Source organism: Labrus mixtus, chromosome 16 (genome assembly GCF_963584025.1).
Source record: "Labrus mixtus chromosome 16, fLabMix1.1, whole genome shotgun sequence".
Taxonomy (NCBI): Eukaryota; Metazoa; Chordata; class Actinopteri; order Labriformes; family Labridae; genus Labrus; species Labrus mixtus.
Window position 1 is genome coordinate 19,972,790 of NC_083627.1, and position 13,184 is coordinate 19,985,973.

Consider the following 13,184-nt stretch of genomic DNA (forward strand, 5'->3'; position numbering starts at 1 on the left):
CTTGAATTGCAACACAAATAATCGTGCCTCCACTGTACTGACACAGTTTGTAAAAGCCACCTGCATGTATGGCCTTCCTTCCAGAGTTAGATCAGACTATGGAGGTGAGAATTCACAAGTTGCACTATTCATGAACCTTGTTCAAGGTGTGGAGAGGAGGAGTCACATCACAGGCGAGTCTGTCCATAACCAAATAATAGAACGTCTTTGGAGAGATGTTTTTCTGCATGTTCTACAATCTTTCTATGATACATTTTACTCTCTTGAGAATTCTGAGCTTCTTGATCCTGAGGATGAACTCCACAAAATGGCACTGCAAATTGTCTTTCTGCCAGAAATTCAGAAAAGACTTCAGAACTTCAGAAATGCCTGGAATAACCACAGTCTGCGCACAGAAAACAACAGAACACCTGTCCAAATCTGGATTGCAGGAATGCTGGCCAATATGGAGATGGACAGCACAGCCATCAACAATGTGTTTGGTGAGGACCGTTACAGTGAACAAAGTTTGGAGGCCATTTTGGCACACCATGGGATTGGCACTTTCCCCAGTCTTGATGACGATGACCATTTCCCAGCTGTTGTTGTGGAAGAACCCAGAATCCACCTCACTTCACAGCAATTCGTCATCCAGGCAGTTGAAGATATTCCAGATATGACACAGAAATACCAGACTTGCTGCACAGTAATTGCAAATATGCTTGTGTTGCCCCAAAGTGAAAATAATAGTGTATAATAGTTAAGACCAAACTGATACATTGGACGACAATTTAAAGTAATATCACACAGTAGGGAGTGATGTTGTACTTAATATCGTCACTGCGGCGTGTGTCTACGACAGAATCGTAGCAGTGATGATATCCAGAACAGCATCTCGACCTCGAGTGTGGTGTTGCTTTTATACAACAGTAATACAAGCAGAAAATAGTGGTAACAAGTAAAAATCAACAACAGATTATTTTAACTCCACCAACTCAACTAGTTCCACAGTTTAAATAAAACTAGTCTCATTCTATGCAACCCAAACACTCTCCTGCACTGTTACTTTGTTGGTCTCCATGGTTACCACAGAGCAGCTACTTTGTAGTACGAATCTTAACTTGTGTTATAAATGGTAATGGTAAATGCACTTGAGCTTATATAGCGCTTTGGTAGGTATGGTAAATTACCATATACCATAACTTATGATGGAAGAAGTATTCTGCTCCTGTACAGAAGCAAAAGTGGTATTACCACACTGAAAATACTCCTGCATTTAGACATTGTATAGTAAATGTTCACTGACAATGTTTTACTATTATAATATTGTTTCAACAAATATTAAAGGCAGGTGAGGAATCCGCTCATTCTTTTATTTAAAGTACCCTCTATATGATCATAGTTAAGTAATGTAATATTTTGTCTAATGACCAATAATAAGACTACTTCTTGCAGTACACCACTTTACACACTGTCATTTTACCTCAGAAATCAAAGACACTGCATATTTTTTCTTGAAAAATACAATTAAAATTGTATTGTACAACTGCAAAATGTCCTGCCTCCATTGCATAACATTGGAACATGTCACTGATAATCACATTTGAGGGGAAAAAAAGGTGCGAGTTGTACTTTAACATGGAAATATCAGTAAACGTCATATCAGTTCTGAAATATTTGACTCCCAAATATTAACCTCTCTTAATAGTATAACCATACTATAACTACTAATTATTCTTGTGTTCAGTTATAATTACTTAACACAAATGCACTGAAAAAGCTGTTTTAATTTGAAGAAAATTGCAGCAACGTTACATAAGTCTGAGGAGGGCTTTGCCCTAGAATGTAATGAACTTGAACTTTAAAGCCTGAACTGACTTCAACCTTTGGTCCACAGAATGCTGCACTGAAAACAAATTGCAGAGACCTTGTTTGTCGCTGTCAGATTTATTTAGACACAAACTTCAATTAAACAATGGATTTTTTAAACATTTTTGTGTATAAATGATACACATTTTGTGTAAATAATTTCTGTGATATTTTATTGATATTTTGATTGTCTTGGTCTGGACTCGGTCTCGTTCCCTAAATGTCTTGGTCTTGCCTCGGAGCTCTCTAGTCTCGGGAAGGTCTTTGTCACGGTTAGTGTGGTCTTGACTACAACACTAGTTTAAAGATTTAAAATAAAATCTTTATTCATTTTAGGGCAAAGGTAATGCTCTACAGTTAAAGTCATGTAAGCTTTTCATTGATTTTAATACATTTTTATTTGCTACAGAGGCTGAGAAAATTTTTTTTAGGAAATGTTGACATACTGCAGTTTTTCAGAAAATGCTCAGGTTTTGGGACGTTGCTTTGAAACAATGCTGAGATTTTAGAGAGTGTTTATCTAAGACCCTGGTTACATTATGCAATGCCGAAACCTGGAGCCTGCAGAATTCCTTCTGTCATACAGCTTTTGAATTTCTCATATTGTTTGTGAATTGGCAATCTGAGCACTATGGCGCATGTGTTTGCCTCTGGAAAGATTTTAGTGTCTTCATCGTGGAGAAATTTAATGACAGGATGCTGTGGGAAGCCCAGGGGAGGCACTGCTGAAGCTCCAGAGGCAAACTCCAGCACCATTTCCAGCGTCAAGGGGCTGCATTCTCCTTCTACAAAGGCATGAGCAAAGGAAATTATAGCTCACATGGAAAGAAATATAAATGCCTGTCACACTAATAAGCTTCAAGTATTGTACAACTGCATCTACATGAAACTGATGAAACTATAATTGCACAATAAGACACAAATGACTGACAGATCAACCTAACCTGATTCCAATTCCTAGGGCTGGCTCAGTGGTCCAGCCAAAAACACACATGCCATTGAAATATCGTACCCTCAATATCGATTAACCAGTCTCTCCAGAAACAGATGGTCTGATTTTCCAGGGGTCGTCTGTTACTTCCAGGGACTGAGAAATCAACTTCAAACAAAGTAGACAAGTCTTTGGCCTCCAGTGGTTCCGGTGCACTGGTGAACAGGTCCTCAAAGATTCCAGGGTGAGCCCTAAGCTCATCAAGGAAACCCAGAGTTTTGAAACCTTCCTCAAACCTGAAAAAACCCCACATAAATTAGAACATTACAAATCAATGTTATATGAACAAGTTTACCCTTTCACACCCCTCAGTTTTGCCCTGATCGATAAACTGCTCACTGTCTCAATGCCACGTGCATCCGCCCATCAACAAAATAATGTGCTGCAGACTGGACCAGGGAATCCCTCTGCTCCAAGGATGTGATGTATCGCAGAGTTCCCATCATGCTCAGACTGTCTTCTGCATCTGTGATTGCATCATTTGCCTCATGGACAGTCTGAGCTTCTTTTATCTCAAAAAACACAATAATGAGAGTAGTCCTATTTAGGGGAAAAAATCTACAGTGAAAATGTAATGACCAGGCTTCAAAAACTGTGCAATACACACCTTTAATAACTTTTCTCTGAAAGACTGGTCTCCCACTTCATCCAATGAAGCAGGAGGTGGAGATCTACCACAAAGCTGGAGAAAGAGACGCTTAGAAAAGAAGGATGGGCCAACTCCACCATGGACTATACACACGGTCGCCATCTTTCCAATCAGGGTGTACAGTCCAGTCTCAAGATCTGAAAAACAAACATTTATGTAAAGATTCAAATAATTTGTTTTATACAGGTTACACTTCTTTTTAAATAATTACTTACAATGAGTATCAAGAGCCAACAGCCTATCATTCTCAGGCCCATCAAATATCTTTGAGTGCTGTACAGCCCTCATTACCAACCGCAGGTATTCCCTGGTTGGCCCTCCGTCATCCACAGCCCCTTCTCCTTCCCCCTCACTGTCGACAAATATCACATCCAGCTTTGCTCCTGGGTCAAAGCGCCGTCGTTTAAACGCTTGAAGGCTACCCTGCAAGATGTAGTCTCTGCAAACGTTTATTTGATTGCTTGTGTGATTACAGGTGAGATCCACTTTGCTGAGGAGCTTCATCAAGACAGTTTGCAGATCAATTCTGTAACATAAAAACAAATATAAAACTTAGATGACTAAAGGCAACTTTGAAGTTTGAGAATTCTCCACTATTGTTCTAAGAGTTGGCTGAAGAGGCAGTGATCGTACAGGAGACTGGTGAGGAGGAGAAGGAAGAGGAGGAGGAGGAGGAGGAGAAGAAGGAGCAGGTGAAGGGCTCTGTTGGTCTATGGCAGGGCAAGCATTGCTCGGGTCACATGCTCACTGCTCAATGGATCCTGACAGTGTGCTTTCCAGTACTTTGGTTGATGCTGCTTCTCTAAGACAAAAAACCTCACTGGCCATTTCCTCTTGCCCAACAAAATCAAACAATGTCTAAAGCAGAGAACAGAAACAGGACTTTACATCTATGAATTATCATACTATGCACAACCCAGAGCAAAACTTAACATCAGAGGTGAACTCCTTCTCAGAGGTTAACATTAAGACAGGTAAAGTGATAACCTGAATAGATTCAGACAAGACAAACTTCCTCGTCCTCTCCAATCCATTAGGAAACTTAAATTTGAGCGGCACACCATCAGTAGGCTCTTCAAAAGCTTCCATTCTGTCTTGTCTTGCCTCAATTGCCTATAACACATAATTACACTTGTATGAATTTTAAAATGCATTTTTAGAGCGACAGACTGTGAAAGAGTAATTGAAATCATATTTCATTACATAACTAATAGAATTTACCTTTAACCGTCTCTGTTCCTGTGACTCCAGTCCCTGTCGTCTCATTTCCTGTTTGAGATAAAAGAAAATATGTTTTCATCTAATTAATACAATACAAATGTTTTTTTCCAATGACAATCCAGCATGAAAGTAGTAGTAGGGTTTTAGAATCAATAATGGGCTGTACTTTATTTGAAGTTTAGTTTCTAACCCACCTTAAACTGAAAGAGTGAAAATCTTTACATGTTTCTATTTTGTATTTCTTTAGTATGTTTTCAGTAGAGGATATTTCACAGTAATCTTAAACATTAATTTTTATCAGATTTGAAAAAACATTTCTACTGTTACAACGTGTCCTAACAAGCGTCAGCGACATGATCAGCCTGATTCTATAGTTTCCTATTGGAGGGTCCTAACTGCCCGTGTGTGATGCAGGGCGCCATTTTTACCCTGATACCCTGTTTCTATTATCCTCTCTGTCACTCGCATAGACAGATGAAGAACAAGGGAGGACGGGGCTCTACAGGTGTAGAGAGTGGTGCATTAATAAAATCCACATCAGGATTGAAATGTTGTTTTTATTCCAGCTCACTGCGAGTCGTTTATTGAAGAACCTCTGAGTGTTGTGATTTGATTCAACAGCTCACCCACACCCGAACACGCGAACACATCACCCCTGTCCTGCAAAATCTCCACTGGCTCCCTGTCCCTTATCGTATCCAATTCAAAATCCTTCTCCTCACACATAAAGCCCTTAACCACCAGACCCCCTCCTACCTCACGGCTCTCTTTCACCCTCACACTCCTGCACGCAGCCTCCGTTCTTCAAAACCTCCTATCTCCCCCTCTTAGAACCAAGTACCAAACCTGGGGGGACAGAGCCTTCTCCATAGCTGCCCTCCCTCTGGAACTCACTCCCTACACATATTCAACACTGCACCGACCCTCCTACTTTCAAATCACTGATCAAAACTCACCTCTTCAAACAAGCTTTTAATGTATGATTGTGATGTATTTCCTGTTTTCTGTAGTTTTACCTTTATTGTTGTTGTCTTTATGATTTGTGTGTAATGTTGCAATGTCTGTTAGTCTGTCCTTACTGTGCTGTTCTTTCTGTTTTTTCTCTTTTTCAGAGTGTGGGTGAACATGGGATGTGGCAGCTCAAGAGTACAGAGAGGTGGTCAGTGATGTCATGCCAGAATTGTTTTATTGGTGTACAGTCCTATGTGGTGTGCAGGTGAGATGTCCGTTACTTGAAGGAATAAGAGAAAACCCTTTGAAACACAATCCATTGTCCTCGTCTGTAAAAGGATAAATATCTGCAGTGTGATTAAATGTTTCAATCAGAATAAATGTCCTGCCCTTTTTTTCCATTTTTGAATTAACACAAATCCGCACAGGATTATTTTGTTTAACTTAAGTCTTTTACCGTTCTTCTACAGCCTATGAAGAATTTAAATGTTGAACTGGTCAAATCTGTCAGGGAGAAACATCCTGATCAGTTGAGTACAGCTACAGTTCAGTGACTCTGTGTGTTTGCATATAAGGGTTCAGCCTCTCTGCTCTCCAGTGTTGATCAGTGTCTGTCCACACCTTTCAGGGACTCTGACACACCTGCAGCACAAGCATGATGTCACTGGTTCTACTGACGGTCACCCTGGGGCTCCTTGTTCAGGGTCAGACTCTTATCTGAAAAGTTTTCCTCATGGTGTAACCAGGTTCATTGAATTGATGTGCTGCTGCAGAATTTACAGAATGAGACTCTTCTGTTTGGATGATGATCATCTCTCTCTGAGCTGGATTTGTCTCAATAATCCTTCTCCTCTTTTTTCATGTTTCTTCAGGTTCCTCAGGAGACATCCTCCTGACTCAGACTCCTGGATCTCTGTCTGTTGTTCTAGGACAAACTGTCTCTATCAGATGTAAAGCAAGTTCACATGTGGACAATGAGGTAGACTGTTATCTTCAGAAACATGGAGAAGCCCCTAAGCTCCTGATTAGGTAGACTTCCAACCGTCAGTCTGGAGTTTCAGATCGTTTCAGTGGGAGTCAGTCTGGAACTGACTTTACTTTGACCATCAGTGGAGTCCAGACTGAAGATTCAGGAGATTATTATTGTCAGCAGGGTAGCAGCTTCCCGTTCACACAGTGATACAACATCTTACAAAAACCTCCGTCAGCTGTAGAGGAACTGATCTGACTGAACAGCTGCAGAATAACAGATGCACTTTACAACTTTGTCTGCTAACTAGGTCCATAAAACAGAGAACAGTTTATAGTATAACTCTGTTTATTGATAAATTTGTTTGAAAAGAGCATTAAGAAAATAAGTCTGAACAAACTACATTTACTGAAGATAAGCTGCAAAGTGAACACGTTTATAAAAGGACCCAAACGTTAACAACACTTAGATTCATACTTTTTTACAGATTATTTTTGGAGGTTTTCAAACATCATGTTCCTGTTCTATACATTCAGAGCATAATGTGTAGTCTTTAGCTTAACTAAACACATGACATGATTGTGAGTGGCATATGTTCATTAAAGAAACATCAGTTGTTCCATATGTCGAGGTCATAATGCTGGTACTAAAACATTGAAGATTCTATATGCTGATGATATCATACTTTGCTTATCTTTTATTCTTTACTTTATCTGATAAGCTGCATTGTTCCAGTATTATTCCAGTATAGTTCATATATTTGAGCACATTTTAACTATAAAAAAAACACGTAATTAAAATGAGAAAATAAATGTAGCACTTTTACCGTCTATAGGACTAAAGTAGCTACCACTACACCAGATGTTTCACCAAAAATTAACCGGTTGGTGTCTCAATTAAGTAGACGAGAGGATGGTAGTTTTAACAACATAGTATTTATTTAAGAATGTAACACAACGTTAAACAAGTTAAAATGAATGACCAATACAGGTGACACAGTAGCTTTATAAATATACGCAGTTCACTAGACAAGGCACACATACATTACTGTGGCACTGTGCAGGGATGACTGATGAATCACTTGATCCCCATAGTAAGAAGGTACACAGGGAAAAATAGCTGCTCCTAATCACACTCAAGATCCAACTGATACATTTAACAACACTCCCTAATAATCATTAACTTCACCTGCTCACGCAGCAAATAATTCATGCATAACACTACAAATTAATAAACACAGCAAAAGGGATCAAGGCTTTCAGAGCTACTACCCTCGCCCCTATAGCTTTACTATGAATTCATGAATTGCACTTCGCCCATAAAGTCTATTGCACGCGGCCCGTCAAAGTATCTAATTTGAAACTACTTCTAAAAATAAACAATTAAGTAAATATTAAAGTGGGGAAAAACAGTGACAGTTTTTAGTTAATTCCAAGTCCTAGAGAAATAAACAAGACATTAAATCAATATCAAAAACATATTAATTACATTTCTTTAAAGTGTCAACCCAAAATAGCATACCTTTAATTCATCAATGTAGCACCCAGACCAGCAGTGTGCTTTTAATGTTGTGATGAGCTAATATACTAATATACAAAAAAAATATATAAGAAAATAATTACATAGTGTCACATAATTTGATACATTAATTTTGCACAATAATAATCAACAAGTTTACTCCCGTTGCTGCCGCTGATGATTAAGAGTGATAATAAAATACAAACTAATTATTAAAGCCCAACAGAGATGATTTCATTCACAGCACAACATGAGGACTCTCATACCGTTAAAACAATGAGTCACTACAGAGTCCAGTCGTCCTCCTACTTGTTGTAATCCACGATCTACAAGAGTGAATAAATTTAACTTTAGCCCTGTTCTTGCATGTGCTTTCATACTGTGTGGATAGTTACGTTTTAAGTTCAACAGATCACTTACCACTAGCAATTGTTTGTAATCAGTTCACCTCACGCTGCACTTCCTTGTTCTACTCACAGGTAAGACAGGGCGAGCGCTTGATTACGTCACCCTTATATAGCCTCTACCGGGGACTGACAAGCAACCACATTACATAAAGAAGGAATTTCTAAAGTCATTAAACCTTTAGAGACACATTAATATTTACATCCATCTTTACTGGCTCACAATTAATAATAATAAAAACAATAATGATAATATTTTGGACTATATAACACATACATAGTCCATATTATCCCCTGCATATCCGTTAAAACCAAAACATTGTCTAAAACCTTTAAAATTATGTCATCGAATGAAGGGCCAAGCATGACCTGAAACCATATAAAAAAATAAGAAGCACATTTCCTTCCCCATGCACCAAAACTACCCAATAATGCATTTACACTGAAAGCTATTCTTCACCTTAACTATAAAAAAAACCTCTTCACAAAGCTTCCAGTGAACTCACATGATGTTACTATGCTGAAAAACACAGGGAGCTTCTTTAAACCTGCAGACAAACCTACAATGACCTTGTATGCTGATGATGCTCAGTTGGTTTCTAATGACCAAAAGATTCTCATATTCAAATTTGTTTTCAGCACATTTTGAATCAGCTAAAAATCTGCCATTTTCTCAGAACATTTCCATAGAGAGCCACTTTGCATCAGCAGCACTATGCTCCAGTGCTCTGGGAGAGTTTATAGTCCTGACAGTTGAACACTGGATGACTGACAGCTGTCCTTCATCACAACAGAAATCCTCGTCCTCATCATCAAAAACATGACTTTGATCTGCGTCCTCATCTGGACTCTCCTCCTCTGCTGCTGCTTCACAGGTAAAGTCCAGAGAATCAAACTCCTCTCCTCTATGAACATCCGTCCCTCTGAAATGAAGCCCACTAAACCCTGATGCTGCTTTCTGTTTTTGTCTCTGTATCCTCAGAGTCCAGAGGACAGGTCACAGTGACTCAGCCTGCAGCAGTGACCTCTGCTCTGGGAGCCTCCGTCTCCATCTCATGTAGGACCAGTGAGGATGTTTTTGTCTATGACAGTAACCACTACTTAGCCTGGTACCAACAGAAAGATGGAGGAACTCCTAAACTGCTTATATACACTGCTAGCACTCGAGCATCAGGGATTCCAGATCGTTTTTCAGGCAGTGGATCAAACTCTGCCTTCACTCTGACCATCAGTGGAGTCCAGACTGAAGATGCAGCAGTTTACTACTGTCAGAGTTTTGTCGTCAACAGTCAGTATGTGTTCACACAGTGAAAAAGCGTCGTACAAAAACCTCCCTCACTCACACTGAACAGAAACTGAACTGACTGCTGCAGCTGGAAGTTTCTGCAGAGACTGACACACTTCACTGAGGACACACACACACACACACACACACACACACACACACACACACACACACACACACACACACACACACACACACACACATTGAAGAGAATAAACAGACCATCTTTTAAATTTCAAACATTTTCAGCCCACTTCTCCCCCCTCTTTCCTCACCATGATGGTCAGACACAGATCATTTATATATTTAAAGGTACAGACACAGAAACAGCCTGTTCTGAGCAGGGCTGAAATAGAGGGGTTTATAGACATGATCAAATACAGGATCAGAGTGGATTTAGAACAATAAACTGCACACACAGGGGAAGAGGAGGAGAATATGTGAACTTAAAAGAGGATGTTGTGTTTTGGGGGAGCATAAAGTAAGACTTGAAACAGGTACCAATATTGTTTGACTTTTTTTTGGCAGGTGGGCTTTATGTGCCTTTATTGTAGAGATAGGAAAGTGGATAAAGTTGGAAATCAGGGAAACAATATGATGGAAAGGAGCCACATGTTGGCTTCGAACCTGGGCCAACAGCCTCCATACATGGGGCGAGCGCATTAACCAGTTCTGTAGAGGAGAATTCGATGCAAGCAAGTATGATCTGTTCACACAGTGAAAAAGCGTCGTACAAAAACCTCCCTCAGTCAGGCTGAACAGAAACTGAACTGACTGCTGCAGCTGGAAGTTTCTGCAGAGACTGATACACTTCACTGAGGACACACACACACACACACATACACAGACATAAACACACACACACACACACACACACACACACACACACACACACACACACACACACACACACACACACACACACACACACACACACACTGTGATTGTAACATCAAAGGTGGTCCAAATGTACCCCTACATACCCCTTAACAAATCTAAACTTTATCTAAAACTCTTAAAACATAGCCTCCAATGGAATGACTAACACACCCATGCACTGGTTTAGATCCTAACTCTCTGGTCGCGCTCAGTTTATTCAACTCAAAACCTTCAAATCCTGGGGCGCTGGTGGTGCAGTGGTTGGTGCGCGCGCCCCATGTGTGGGGGCTGTGGTCTTCCAGGTGGGCGGCCCAAGTTCATGTCTGGCCTGTGGCTCCTTTCCCGCATGTTATTCCCCATTCTCTCTCCCTTATTTCCGACTCTATCCACTGTCCTATCTCTCAATTAAAGGCACAAAAAAGCCCAAAAATAAATCTTTAAAAGAAAAAACTTCAAATCCCAGCCATTTCCAGTCACTACAGGTGATCCTCAGAGTTCTGTCCTGGGACCTCTTCTGTTAATCATCTATCTCCTTCCTCTTGCCCATATCTTCTGTAAATATAACATCCAGTTCCATTGCTATTCGGATGACACCCAGCTCTATCTGTCCACCAAACCGACCTCCTCCCTCCTGCTTACTTCCCTGTCTGATTGCCTACAAGAAATCAAATCCTGGTTATTCTGCAACCTCAAATGAAACAGTGACAAAACAGAGGTTCTCCTCATTTGCACCAAATCCACAATTTCAAAACCTGACAGTTTTCTCTCACGATTGACCACTCCTCAGTTTCTCCCTCCCCTCAGGTTAAGAGTCTGGGTGTCATCCTCGACAGCACACTATGATTCCAAGCTCACATCAATAATGTCTCGGTCTGGTTATTTCCATCTTCGTAACATTAATCGCCTCCGCCCGTCCCTCACACCCAACAGTACTGCCATCCATGTCATCACCCTGGTTACATCCTGCATTGACTTCTGCAACTCCCTTCTCTTTGGTTTCCCTCTCAGGTCCATCCACAAACTTCAACTGGTCCAGAACTCTGCCGCTCGCATCATTACCAGAACGCCCTCTGTTAATCACATCACTCCTGTCCTTCAGCAGCTTCATTGGCTTTCAGTTAAATATCGCATTGACTTCAAAATTCTGCCCCTCACCTTCATGGCCATCCATAACCTCGCTCCTCTGTTCCTCTCTGAACTCCTGCACATCAACGCACCCACCCGCACTCTCAGGTCTTCTTCTTCAATTCAACCCACCACAACAACCGCCTGCCTGTCCACATTTGAGTCCAGAGAATTCAGCCGTTCTGGTCCCAGCCTCTGGAACTCCCTCCCACCACACATCCGTAATATTCACTTTCTGTCCATTTTTAAATCTAATCTCAAAACACATCTTTTTAAACTGGCATATTCAGTCTGATCATTCTCCATCCAGTCTCATGAATCCTCCTCACAATGATTTTATACATCCTGTAAAATTTTATTTTTAATGTTCATTTTATCGATGTAGTGTTACTTTGTTGTTTTTATCTCTGTTTTCTAAGGTGACCTTGAGTGCCTTGAAAGGGGCCTTTAGATAAAATGTATTATTATTGAAGGAAGTGCCTAGCATGACCTGAAATAATAGAAAGACAAAATAAATCATTAAACTATGTTCCTCTAACTTTAAAGCCTTCAATAACTGTTGTGAGGCTTCCAGTGAACTCATATGATGTTACTCTGATGAGAAACACAGAAAGCTTCCTTTAAAAGAATCTTAAACCTGCAAAATATTTTAGCAGGATGTCTAAACAGCAGGTGGAGGAATGATCTAAAATCAATGATGAACACAATGAATGAGAAGTGGAGTAGAATATAAATAAAAGTCGGTAATTTGTCTACTTCTTCTTAAATAAATGAGTGCAAAAATGATAGAATTTTGTATGAAAACACACAATGACTTTGTATGCTGACAAATCTCTGCAGTATGTTTCGAATGACCTAAAAACTTCTCATTTTCAAATTTGTTTTCAGCACATTTTGAATCAGCTAAAAATCAGCCATTTTTTCAGAACATTTTCATAGAGAGCCACTTTGCATCAGCAGCACCATGCTCCAGTGCTCTGGGAGAGTTTATAGTCCTGACAGTTGAACACTGGATGACTGACAGCTGTCCTTCATCACAACAGAAATCCTCGTCCTCATCATCAAAAACATGACTTTGATCTGCGTCCTCATCTGGACTCTCCTCCTCTGCTGCTGCTTCACAGGTAAAGTCCAGAGAATCAAACTCCTCTCCTCTATGAACATCCGTCCCTCTGAAATGAAGCCCACTAAACCCTGATGCTGCTTTCTGTTTTTGTCTCTGTATCCTCAGAGTCCAGAGGACAGGTCACAGTGACTCAGCCTGCAGCAGTGAGCTCTGCTCTGGGAGCCTCCGTCTCCATCTCATGTAGGACCAGTCAGAATGTTTATGTCTGGAGCAGCTA

General features: G+C 40.3%; 2 gene segments (V, D, J or C); both read left to right on the forward strand.

Moving 5' to 3' along the window:
- Positions 1 to 13,184, forward strand: part of LOC132990871 (Ig kappa-b4 chain C region-like) — a 637,710-nt gene that overhangs the window by 497,102 nt on the left and 127,424 nt on the right.
- LOC132991525 (Ig kappa chain V region 3381-like) lies at positions 9,317 to 9,863 on the forward strand. The segment is given in 2 exon segments: positions 9,317 to 9,427; positions 9,535 to 9,863. Coding segments are annotated over 2 exon segments (384 nt in total).